The sequence below is a fragment of the Myxine glutinosa genome, chromosome 8 (genome assembly GCF_964187855.1).
Source record: "Myxine glutinosa chromosome 8, kmMyxGlut1.1, whole genome shotgun sequence".
Lineage (NCBI taxonomy): Eukaryota > Metazoa > Chordata > Myxini > Myxiniformes > Myxinidae > Myxine > Myxine glutinosa.
Genome location: NC_136268.1, coordinates 26,903,725 through 26,916,215, shown reverse-complemented (window position 1 = coordinate 26,916,215; position 12,491 = coordinate 26,903,725). Strand labels below are relative to the sequence as shown.

Here is a 12,491-nt window from a genome sequence, read left to right as displayed (position 1 = left end):
TTGTGTCCTTCCCCCTCTCTCCCCATCTTGTCTACCGCTCCCGATGTTATATGTTTTATGTGTCGGTTTGTCTTTCTGTGTGATTAATGTTCGCTCTTTCACGAGCCTCGATCTTGTATACAAAAAAATAATAATAATAATTTGGTGGCTGGACATTCTGAGTTAAGGACGTCTTACCGTTACGCATGTTCAAAATGTAAAACTTTTGTCAGTTGTTTTGTAAATTGAAAATTGTCTGACCGTTTTGTTATTTATGGCCAACAGGGGCCGACTATTGTGGTCCACCTGTTGGGCAAAGGCATAGGTGCCACGTTACCGTGGTCCGTGAGCAAGGCCCTTGGCCCCTCCCAACAAAGGGGTCATGCCCCAAAACATTGGGGTCCATGGTGGTGCTCGGCCACAAACAAGTGGTCCATAAGGTGGTGCCCCAAGTTCGTTTGCTCGAGAAAAGTAAAATTCTTAGTCGAGGCAATGGTAGATCACATATTGTCATGGCAAAATCATTTTATGACTGAGGGTAATATGATTACAAATAGGGTTTTTGGAAATAATGTACTATTATATCGAGTATGTCTTATTGAGTTTTATAAGCAAAATTAAGAAGAAAAAAAGATATCGTCTTCTTGGTAAATAATTAAATAATACAAAAACACACATATGCACATACACACATATACACACACACATATATACACATACACACATATACACACACACATATATACACATACACACACACGCACAGACATATATATATATACACACACACACATATGCACGCACGCGCGCGCGCACACACACACACACACACACACACACACACACACACACACACACACACACACACACACACGTACACATATACACACGTATACACCCACACACATATACACATACACACACATATACACACACACACACACACCCCTGGAACTGTGTGGAGATTCCGCTCTTGTTCTGCGAGGCTGCGTCATCGCGTTTTTTCATGACGTCATACGATTAAGCTCCTCCCTTTTCGTGCGAACCGATACATACGCCAATATTAATACATGGAACCGATATCACCACTGCTTACCTCGCACAAACACGATGACGAAGTTGGTTTCCATCCCACTCTGCTCACTTTGTTCTCCCATACTTTCCGTCTTTGTGGATTTGCAGGGAACCTATACATCTTGTACCCATTCTCCGATTTATTGCTGCATCCAAAGGCGTAACATCCCGTCATTTTGTCAGATTTTTTGATCACCAAACTTTCAGTACTAATTCGTTTTAAGCTGCGTACGGCGTTGATTGATACGCGATCACGTGTGAAACAAAATGGCACCTGGAGTCACGTGACCCTAAATTTCTGGTCCCCCTATGTCGCTACTCTCTTTATGTAGGTACTCTAGTATGTACTCCCGATACGTGTTTCCTTCATTGTAAAAACTACCAAGTCAACAGTTAAAAGGATTTTGAGCCGATAGGTGTTACTGTCTTGGCAAGATCGATGGAGACAGCGATCTGTTAGCTTATACACCGCCCAAATAGCTATGTGTAATTCTCTCATGTAGAGATTAAACCCACGTCGTTTGAACTTTGGCAGAGGTTATTATTTACTTTTAATGATCCAAAATGGTCGATAAAAAAAGTACATTCCGGCAAGTCCTCGGTCTCTGACCGATTTTTCATTTGTCTGTCTGTTTGTTTGTCCGCACAGAATAAATATGATTTTCTCTGCAACCGTTGGTCTGATTGATAGGAAATTTTCACCATAGGTACACCTCCACCTGAATAATTTTTTTAATGATAATTATGATGTCATAGGTCACGTTGTTTGGCCGCAATCTTGGAAAAACCGAAAAACTTTGCACCTCTATGTCGACGAAAGCGCTGAATAGAAAAAAATGAGACGGCTCATTGTAAAGAACTCTCCATGTGGAATAAAATATGTTAATGATGATGTCATAGGTGCCTCCATTATGACGTCATAATTCAACAAGTACAAAACTTCATCCGATCAAGATGAAGTTTCTTGAGCATCATCTGGGGATAAATTTGTAGAGGAAAAAAATTATGACGTCATTGGTCACGTGGTTCGGCCGCCATCTTGGAAAAACCGAAAAAATTTGCACCTCTATATCTCCGAAAGCGCTGCATAGAAAAATTGAGACATGGCTCATTGTAAAGAACTCTCCGCGTGGAATAACATATGTTAATGATGATGTCATAGGTGCCTCCATTATGATGTCATAATTTGACAAGTACAAAACTTCATCCAATCAAGATGAAATTTCTTGAGCGTCATCTAGGGATAAATTGGTGGGGAAAAAAAAATACTGATAACGTCATCGGTCACGTGTTTCGGCCGCCATATTTGTTTTAACACAAAAGCCTTTAAAAGAAACACGTACTGGCGAAGGCCTGCAGTCTTTGATTGCTCTTTCTTGTTTATTCTTTCCTCAGCATGGTCATTTTAAAAGTTTGTCATTGTTTATATATCTAGTGCTGCGCTGATAATTATAGCTGGCATCGTTTGGAGCTCAACACCTTTCTCTGGAGTTTTTGGTAATGGACAGATTTCAAAATCCTTTTACTTATTTTTGCAAGTGTGCAATTGTTTATTTATTATCTGCGTTACTAATTATTCGTGTTGTGTTGTTGTTGTGTCTGACCATCGCAGAAATGTAACCTGTCATGATTCAGTCCCGTCTTCTAGCATGAATTTGTGGACATGAAAGATCCCACAGCGTATTTGTGAAGAGTCGGTGAGCTATCGCCGGCATTCTAGCAAAATTTCGGATTTCTTCTCTTACCTACTTTGTTGAACGTCCGACCGAGCCAGCCGGTTCGTGAAAGACTTGGGCCAAAGAAAACGTTCCCCTGTGAACCCCACGACGTGGGAATAATCGTGGCCGTTAGACTAATCATCATCATCACCACACGATGTGTTAGAATCATGGCCGTTTGTTGGACTGGGGTCTTGTGTATGACAAGATTTGGCTAAATGACTGATGTTTGGCCACTAATTATGCGTTTTATAACTTTGCAGTCAAGAACCAAGGCCGCTGGGTGCAGCAGTTTATCAGGGACATGGAAGAGTTGCGGAAAACGACCAACGATGATGCTTTCAGCGTTGTCATTGCGGACTACAGCAGTGAGGACATGGACGTAGAAAGTGCCCTGAAGAGCAGTTCTTTACCAAGGCAAGTCACTGAATCATTGTTACCTCCGCCACCAAAGGTGGATGGAGGTTATGTTTTCACCCCTCTGTCCGTCCGTTTGTTTGTTACTTTTTTTTTTGCAAGTATGTTGATCACTCCGGTTTGTGTGTGTGTTTGTTTGTCTGTCCGCTCACTTATACTTGCCTACAGGTCACAATTTTAAACCGATCTTCACGAAACTTCACCAAATGGTAGAGCTTGTGGGCCGACAAAATCCTATATATTTTTCAGGTCAAAAAGTCAACATAGGCCAAAGGTCAAGCACTTTTTTCAAATTTCTAAAATCCTCAATTTTCATCCGATTGACTTGAAATTTGAATAGGATTTTCATATCAGCGAACTGAATTCAACCACCAACTATTTTTGAGATCAACATCGGTCACAAAGTCAACATAGGCCAAAGGTCAACCACTTTTTTCAAATTTCTAAAATCCTTAATTTTCATCCAATTGACTCGAAATTTGAAAAGGATTTTCATATCGGCTTACTGAAACCAACCACCAACTATTTTTTTTTTTTTTGTACACTGAATCGAGGCTCGTGAAAGAGCTAACATTTATTTCACAAACAAATCAACCAGACAAACAAAATATATAAAAGAGGGAGCGGAAGACAAGATGGGGAGAGAAGGGGAAGCACACAAACACAACATTTGAGAGCAGGGAGAAGTGTGGGAGGGAGAGGGCTTGGGGGGAGGAGGCGTGGGAAGGGGGGGGGGGGGGAGGTATAAAACACAAGGAGACCAAGGACTTCCAGGACAGAAGTTGGTATTTCAAAAAAGTGTAGGATTTGGGGTGAAATTAGCGGGGGTAGAAAAGATCAAGGTTCAAGATCAAAGATCAAGGTTTCTACCAAGGATCAAGGTAGAAAAGATCAACTATTTTTGAGGTCAACATAGGCCAAAAGGTCAACATAGGCCAAATTTCTAAAATTGTCAGTTTTCATCCGATTAACTTAAACTTTGAAGACGATTTGCCTATCAGGTCACTGAATTCAACCACTAGTTATTTTTGAGGTCAAAAAAGATGCTGTACTGGGTGACATTCTACTTTGTTCTGTTTTGCCAAATGTCGCTCTATGAGTGATTTTTCATTTGTTTGTTTGTTTGTGAACAAAATATCTCAAAAAGTTGTGGACGGATTCGGACGAAATTTGGCAGCAAGGTAGCATATGTGACAAGGACGAAATTATTATATTTTGGTGCAGATCCGAATTCTGATCCAGCTAGTATCGTTTTTTAAGTGATTCTTCACCATTGGAGATAGGGCCAAAATAGCAGGATATCTCAAAACGTTGTGGACAGATTTGGACGAACCTTGGTGAACAGGTTGGGTGTCTGACAAGGACGATTCAATTAGATTTTGGTGAAGATCTGAATATGGATTCGGATATGAGAATTATTTAATTTTAAGTGATTTTTCGCCATCGGGAGATCGGGCCAAAAACGATATATAGCCGGATATCTCAAAAATTTGTGGACAGATGATTTGGATTAAATGTGATTCTGTATTGTGATTTTCTGGTCTACTCTGGGATACAATAAGTAAACTGTCCACCTGGCGGAGGTATGCTCTCTACTGAGTGCTGTTCTCGTCTATGGCTGTTATGTTCGTCAACCTCAGCCTTCATCTCACGTTCCTTTAGGTTTTTATTGTTGTTGTTCTCCAACCACCCTCGTCAAACAATAATATTGGCAGGCAGTCTATTTGAGCAGCACATGTCGGTGAATATTTGTTTATCTGCAAGCACAAGCCCTCCAAAATTAAAGATGTCACATGACTTTTTCACAAGCGAAGAAATCGGAGGGGGTATCTTAAGTACTAACACACCACCGTTTTTGTGGCTGAAATAATTTGTGTGTGAATATTGAATGTTCTTCAGAGAAGCCGAGAGTGATGAACTCATGCACTGTTCCCATTGTCCCCATTCTTCCCTCTTTGTTTGACAGTTATCGTTACATAAAGCTGGAGGGTAATTTTGAACGTTCTGCCGGCCTGCAAGCTGGTGTCAACCTTATCAAGGTATGTTCAGTTAACAGATCATGGACAACACTTGTACAGGCCGTACAGTGCATTCAGAAAGTATTCAGACCCCTTCACTTTTTTCACATTTTGTTATGTTGCAGCCTTATGCTGAAATCGTTTAAATTCATTTTTTCCCTCATCAATCTACACTCAATACCCCATAATGACAAAGAGAAAACAGGATTTTAGAAAGTTTTGCAAATTTATTAAAAAGAAAAAACTGAAATATCACATTGACATAAGTATTCAGACCCTTTACTATGACACTTGAAATTTAGCTCAGGTGTCTCATTTCTCTTGATCATCTTTGAGATGTTTCTACACCTTGATTGGAGGCCACCTGTGGTAAATTCAATTGGTTGGACATGATTTGGAAAGGCACACATCTGTCTATACAAAGTCTCACAGCTGACAATGCATATCAAAGCAACAAGCGTTACGCCTAGGTCCCCCGTCAGGGAAGTGATGTGAGTTGACAACGTGGAAGACGCAGAAAACATGCTATGATATGATATTTCGCTCACAAGGTTCAGACATACATGGAGGCGGCCATCTTGGATTTTGACGTGGCGACCCAATTTTCAATAGCGTTCTTCCTTATGCCTAGATACACCCACACACAAGATTAGAAGTTGGTACTTCACTTATTTTTCAAGATATTTCACTCACAAGGTTCAGACATATATATGGTGGCGGCCATCTTGGATTTTGACGTGGCGACCCAATTTTCAATAGCGTTCTTCCTTATGCCGAGATACACCCACACACCAGATTAGAAGTTGGTACTTCGCTTATTTTTCAAGATATTCCGCTCACAAGGTTCAGACATACATGGCGGCGGCCAGCTTGGATTTTGACATGGCGACCCAATTTTCAATAGGGTTCTTCCGTATGCCGAGATACACCCACACACCAGATTAGAAGTTGGTACGTCGCTTATTTTTCAAGATATTCAGCTCACAAGGTTCAGACATACATGGCGGCGGCCATCTTGGATTTTGACGTGGCGACCCAATTTTCAATAGCGTTCTTCCTTATGCCTAGATACACCCACACACCAGATTAGAAGTTGGTACTTCGCTTATTTTTCAAGATATTCCGCTCACAAGGTTCAGACATGCATGGCATCAGACATACATGGCGGCGGCTATCTTGGATTTTGACGTGGGTCGCACCCACACACCAAATTCGAATGCGGTCCTTCGTTTGCGCACGCATGCACGCACGGACGGACGGACGGACGGACGGACACACGGACGGAGGGGAAAACCATAGTCCCCCTTTCGCTCCACGGTGCGACGGGGGGCAAAAACCAAGCCATGAGGTCGAAGGAACTGCCTGCAGAGCTCAGAGACAGGATTGTGTCGAGGCACAAATCTGGGGAAGCCTACAAAAATACCTCTGCTGCATTGAAGGTTCCCAAGAGCAGTAGCCTCCATAATTCTTAAATGGAAGAAGTTTGGAACAACCAGGACTCTTCCTAGAGCTGGCCGCCCGGCCAAACTGAGCAATCTGAGGAGAAGGGCATTGTTAAGAGAGGTGACCAAGAACCCGATGGTCACTCTGGCTGAGCTCCAGAGATCCTGTGTGGAGATGGGAGAAACTTCTAGAAGGACAACCATCACTGCAACAGTGCAACACTCCACCCATCTGGGCTTTATGGCAGAGTGGCCAGACGGAAGCCTCTCCTCAGTGAAAGACACATGAAAGCCTGGTTGGACTTTGCAAAAAAGCACCTAAAGGACTCTCAAAGTGTGAGAAACAAGATTCTGTGGGCTTTCATGTGTCTTTCATGGATGGGCTGTTGACGCGTAATCAACGGAGGTCCGTGGTTCGAGCCCCGCATTGAGTCCGATTTTTTTCACACTTAGTCCCTCGTAGGAATTTGATTCCTGTTTTTAAAATTGTATTTGAATTAATCTTCAATGCATTTCTACTCATTCACGCATACATATACTTACGCGAACATTCGGGGTCTGCCTAGCAGACACGTAACACATCGGCCATTATAAAGCTCGCTGTGTTAAGTGTGGAAAAGTTCTGAGGAGATTGCGGCTGGCTCAATAGCGCAGTGGGTTGTTGACGCGTAATCAACGGAGGTCCGTGGTTCGAGCCCCGCATTGAGTCAGAATTTTTTCACACTTAGCCCCTCGCAGGAATTTGATTCCTGTTTATAAAATTATATATGTATGTATGTATATGTATGTATGTATGTATGTATATACATACATACATATATACACACATATATATATATATATATATATATATATATATATATATATATATATACACACACACGCACACACTAGCTCTTTAAAAAGGCCAGCAGTCGTCTTCTTCACGATGTCGATCTAAAACCACAAGTAGTCTAGCCAACCATGTAAAACTAAAAACACAAGGAATATTACCAGCCATGTAAAAATAAAACCACTAGGGGTCCTATGAGCTGTCTAAACAAAAGCCACAAAGAATGTTGCCAGCCATGTAAAAATAAAACCATAAGGTTTCTTGCCATGAGCCACATAAGAATAAACCACAAGGGGTCTTACCAAGAGCCATGTAAAAATTAATCCAAGGGGTCTTGCCATGAGCCATGTAAAAATATACCACAAAGGGTTCTTTTGAGCAATGTAAAATATAAACCACAAGGGGTCTTGCGAGCCACATAAAAATAAACCCAAGGGGTCTTTACTAAGATCGATGTAAAAATAAATCGCAAAGGGTCTTACCATGAGCCATGTAAAAATAAATCACAAAGGGTCTTACCATGAGCCATGTAAAAATAAATCACAAAGGGTCTTACCATGAGCCATGTAAAAATAAATCACAAAGGGTCTTACCATGAGCCATGTAAAAATAAATCACAAAGGGTCTTACCATGAGCCATGTAAAAATAAATCACAAAGGGTCTTATCATGAGCCATGTAAAAATAAATCACAAAGGGTCTTACCATGAGCCATGTAAAAATAAACCACAAAGTTTACCAGCCATATAAATCGAAAACCAATTTTAACTATATCCATAACAAGTTGGGTCACCTGGTGAAGATTATGTTACTTAGGCTTTAGTAAACCATCAAGAAGATTTTTGTCAGCAAAGTGATGAATAAGCAAAGCCATAAACACAGTGGAATATGAATGAATGAATGATCGTTTTAAGGCCATTTTCCCCGCTAGAGCAGGGGTTAGCCTTGCGGGCCCCATGACAATCATGGTTCCCTGTTTGAGGCAATGTTTTTATGGCCGGATGCCGTTCCTGGCGCCAACCTTTAGTCGCCTCTTACAATGCGCAGGGATAGGGTGTACCTATTCTAAACCGGGGTACACACCGGGACCATAAACACAGTGGAAAGGAGGGAAACACACCAACAGCAGGGTGGAGGGAAACACACCAACAGCAGGGTGGAGGGAAACACACCAACAGCAAGGTAGGGGGACACAACGGAAGGACACTTGGTAGAGGAATAAAGAAGGGAAAGAAACACTCAGAAAAAAAAAACCGTATGAGCCCAGAAATAGATGCTTTACAACTGCAGCAAAAAAAATAAAAAATTGTGAGTGCAACACTGGAATAATGGGCCAAATGTCCTTGACTCCGGTTGCACAAGATCGTGAGACCACTTGTTAGACTCAGAGTAGTTCCAAGGAGAGTGTGGACCCTTTGTGTTTTCGTACATGTTCCGTATACAGGAAATATTTAAATGTAATGGATTGGATTCCTGGACAGACCATTGACTCTCAAAAGGGCAGATGCAATCCAAGGTCAAACCCTCCTAATGCTCCCCTCCTCATTTCCCCCGTCCCCATTCCCCCCCCCCCCCCAACCCCCTCCTCCCCGTTCATCAAAGTTGGTATCAGATGTATGATGCTCGATCAGCCAAAACGTCATTATTTCATTACTTTTTTTTAGTCAACTTGATTAAGAATTAAAAGGTCCAATTGTGACGTTGACTTTCTGTTGACCTTCCATTTGTGAAAATAATATGGTTCATGAAATTTCCAGAAAACTGCACTTGGGGTTTGGAAACGTGTATGAAACAAACAAATAATCAGCCAGGCAATTTTTCACTGTGCAAGTGGCATTGGAAGTGCTTTACTGACCCCCTCCAGATGGAGGGGGTATTACTCTCCTGTAGGGAGCAGGTGTTTCATACAAGTACCATCCCATCCTGGGATGCCTTGTCAGCATCCTGCCTTATTACTTTGATCACCGAAGGTGGACGGAGGTTTTGTTTTCACCCCTGTCTATCAGTCTATGAGCGGGATATCTCAAAAAGTTGGGGACGGTTTCAGACGAAATTTGGTGGACAGGTTTGGAGTGTGACAAGGCCAAATTGATTAGATTTTGGTGAAGGTGTTATTACTAGAAATGTGTTAAGTGATTCTTCACCATTGAGAGCAAGGGATAAAGCTGATTATATGGCAGATGTCTCAAAGTTGTGCACGGATTCAGAGAAACTTGGTGGACAGGTTGAGTGTGTGACAATGACGAATTGATTAGATTTTGGTGAGTATGCAGATCCAAATACTGTAATTTTAAGTGATTCTTCGCCATTGAAAGATGGGCCCAAAATGATATACTGTCGGACCTCAACATTCACGGTTCCAAAATTTGCGGACCCCGTGTATTCACGGTTGATAATATGATAAATGCTTCTCCATTCGCTGACCCTGTGCTTCGCATATTTCGTCATTTTCCATGGGCACAAAAAAATAACATACCCCACCAGTCACGCACATCCATTCTAAAAGGATCTTCCATGCGTGACGCATATAACCACTTCCAGCCACACATAAAACCACTTCCAGCCATGCATAAAACCACTTCCAGTCACACATAAAACCACTTCCAGCCACGCATAAAACCACTTCCAGCCATGCATAAAACCACTTCCAGCCACACATAAAACCACTTCCAGCCACGCATAAAACCACTTCCAGCCACGCATAAAACCACTTCCAGCCACGCATAAAACCACTTCCAGCCACGCATAAAACCACTTCCAGCCACGCATAAAACCACTTCCAGCCATGCATAAAACCACTTCCAGCCATGCATAAAACCACTTCCAGCCACGCATAAAACCACTTCCAGCCACGCATTAAACCACTTCCAGCCACGCATAAACCATTTCCCACCAGCTTCGCACATGACATTTCTAAAAGCATCTCCCACGCGGTGTCACGCATAAATCAGCTGTATGTGCGCCACGTCACGCACGCATGTGCCACGTAGCTGCACGTCACGTGTACCATCCTACACCACGTGATTCGACATTCTTTTCATGGGTGTATTCACAGTTTTCCTGACCTGCTTTGACATTTGCAGCCCTATGCTTCGCATACTCACGATTTTTCGCCGGTGTATTCACTGTTTTCGACGGGATTTTTGATTTTCCCTTATGAAACTTCCCCAACAGAAACCTGTCCCCCTTTTCCCATTGAAACGATGCCCCCACATTCGCGGATTCGACATTCACGGCGTTTTCTAGGAACGTATCCCCCGCGAATGTCGGGGTCTGACAGTACTCCAAAATTGTGTACCTGTGCTTTTACCTGTGCTTTTACCTGTGCTTTTTACCTGTGCTTTTTTACCTGACACAGTACCTGTGCTTTTTCTGGTCTTCATCAATGATCTCTCTGACTCTCTTGAAAATCCTCTCTATCTCTTTGCTGACGACTCTACTCTCTGTCGCTCCATTCCTCATCCCTCAGATCGGCAGTCTGCAGCCTCCTCACTCTCTGCAGACATGGACAAAATCACAGACTGGGCAAACAAATGGAACATGTCTTTCAATCCTGATAAATCTCACACTCTTACGATGTCTCTCCGAAAAGACCGACTGGAAAACCCTCCCATCCACTTTCTGAATAATCCTCTCCAAGAAGTTCTGTCACTCAAGCTTTTGGGTCTCACTATTTGCCATGATCTTTCCTGGGAAAACCACATTTCAAATCTGGCCTCCAAAGCCAGTCGCTGACTGGGCATCCTCCGTCGTGCGAAGTCCTTCCTTGGCACACCTGAGCTCCTCACCACATACAAGGCTTTCATCCGCAGCTCTATGGAATACTGCTCTCCCCTCTGGTCTGGTGCTCCTGCCTCACACCTAGCCCATCTTCACGCTGTTGAAACCAAAGCGTTCAGAATCATTGGAATCTCCCGCGATGAAGCTAACTCCAAGGGCCTTTCACTCACTCACCGCAGACAGGTTGGTGGTCTTTCCGTCTTCTACCGACTCCTCTCTGGCCTTGCCCCCCCCAGCCCTCTCTGGGCTCTGTCCCCCAAATATTCCTACAGGTCGCACAAGATCTGCCTGCAACCCTCTTATGGTTAAACTGCCAAAATCAAGACTTTCTGCTCACCTTCACTCCTTCATTCCTCTTTTCTCCCGCCTCTGGAACAAACTCCCTCACTCTCTTCAATCCCACTGCACCCTCCAGGTCTTTAAAACAGCTGTTCACCACCATCTCTTATCCTCCCCCATCCAAAACCTTGATCTTTTCTACCCCCGCTAATTTCGGTCCCCTTGTGTTTTATACCTCTCCCCCCCGCCCTCCCCCTCCCACGCCTCCTGCCCCCAAGCCCTCTCCCTCCCACACTTCTCCCTGCTCTCAAATGTTGTGGTTGTGTGCTTCCCCTTCTCTCCCCATCTTGTCTTCCGCTCCCTCTTTTTGTGTGTTTTGTTTGTCTGGTTGATTTGTTTGTGAAATAAATGTTAGCTCTTTCACGAGCCTCGATTCAGTATACAAAAAAAATGTCAGATCACAAATGTGGTGACGTCACACATCACATCACACATTCACAATCTCAATTGAAGGGAGAGTTATCAAACGTTATCAAAACAACTCGTTTGTTATTTAGATGCAAGTACATTATTGGGGTTCTCACTTATCTGCCCATCGAGGATCAGGGCATTGCAGGCTTTTCCGAAGGGAAGGGGGTTCACATTATAAAATGAGGCTAAAGGTTGAGACTGCACAACAGGTTGAGGCCGTGCTATTGCCAAAATGGCCGGAAAATAGTCCACCTTGTGGCGGGCTATGCACTGAGCACAATGTGTAGTGCTTGCAGAATTTGCCTGTAATTGCATCTATTTTCCTGTTTATCATTGCCAAAGTTAGAGTTTTATTTTATCCTTTCAAAACACTGCTAAATATTTTTCTGAAAATTTTAAATATGCAGACAAAAGGGTATTCAGTTAGGGTCAGGAGAGCTGCATTTAAGTCCTTAAAAAGCCTCAAGCAACTCCAGAGCTTT

The 12,491-nt window shown here is 42.9% G+C and overlaps 1 protein-coding gene across 4 annotated transcripts in view; it reads left to right on the top strand.

Moving 5' to 3' along the window:
- Positions 1-12,491, top strand: part of LOC137433091 (N-acetyl-beta-glucosaminyl-glycoprotein 4-beta-N-acetylgalactosaminyltransferase 1) — a 143,096-nt gene that overhangs the window by 81,213 nt on the left and 49,392 nt on the right. For 3 of the 4 annotated variants that reach the window (XM_068125546.2, XM_078783070.1, XM_078783071.1), the window contains exons 16-17: positions 3,035-3,188; positions 5,155-5,227. In XM_068125546.2, the coding sequence (XP_067981647.2) occupies positions 3,035-3,188; positions 5,155-5,227 (227 nt within the window). Of the gene's footprint in view, positions 1-2,665; positions 2,751-3,034; positions 3,189-5,154; positions 5,228-12,491 lie in introns of those variants that run through there. The other variant, XM_078783072.1, reaches the window with a different exon arrangement.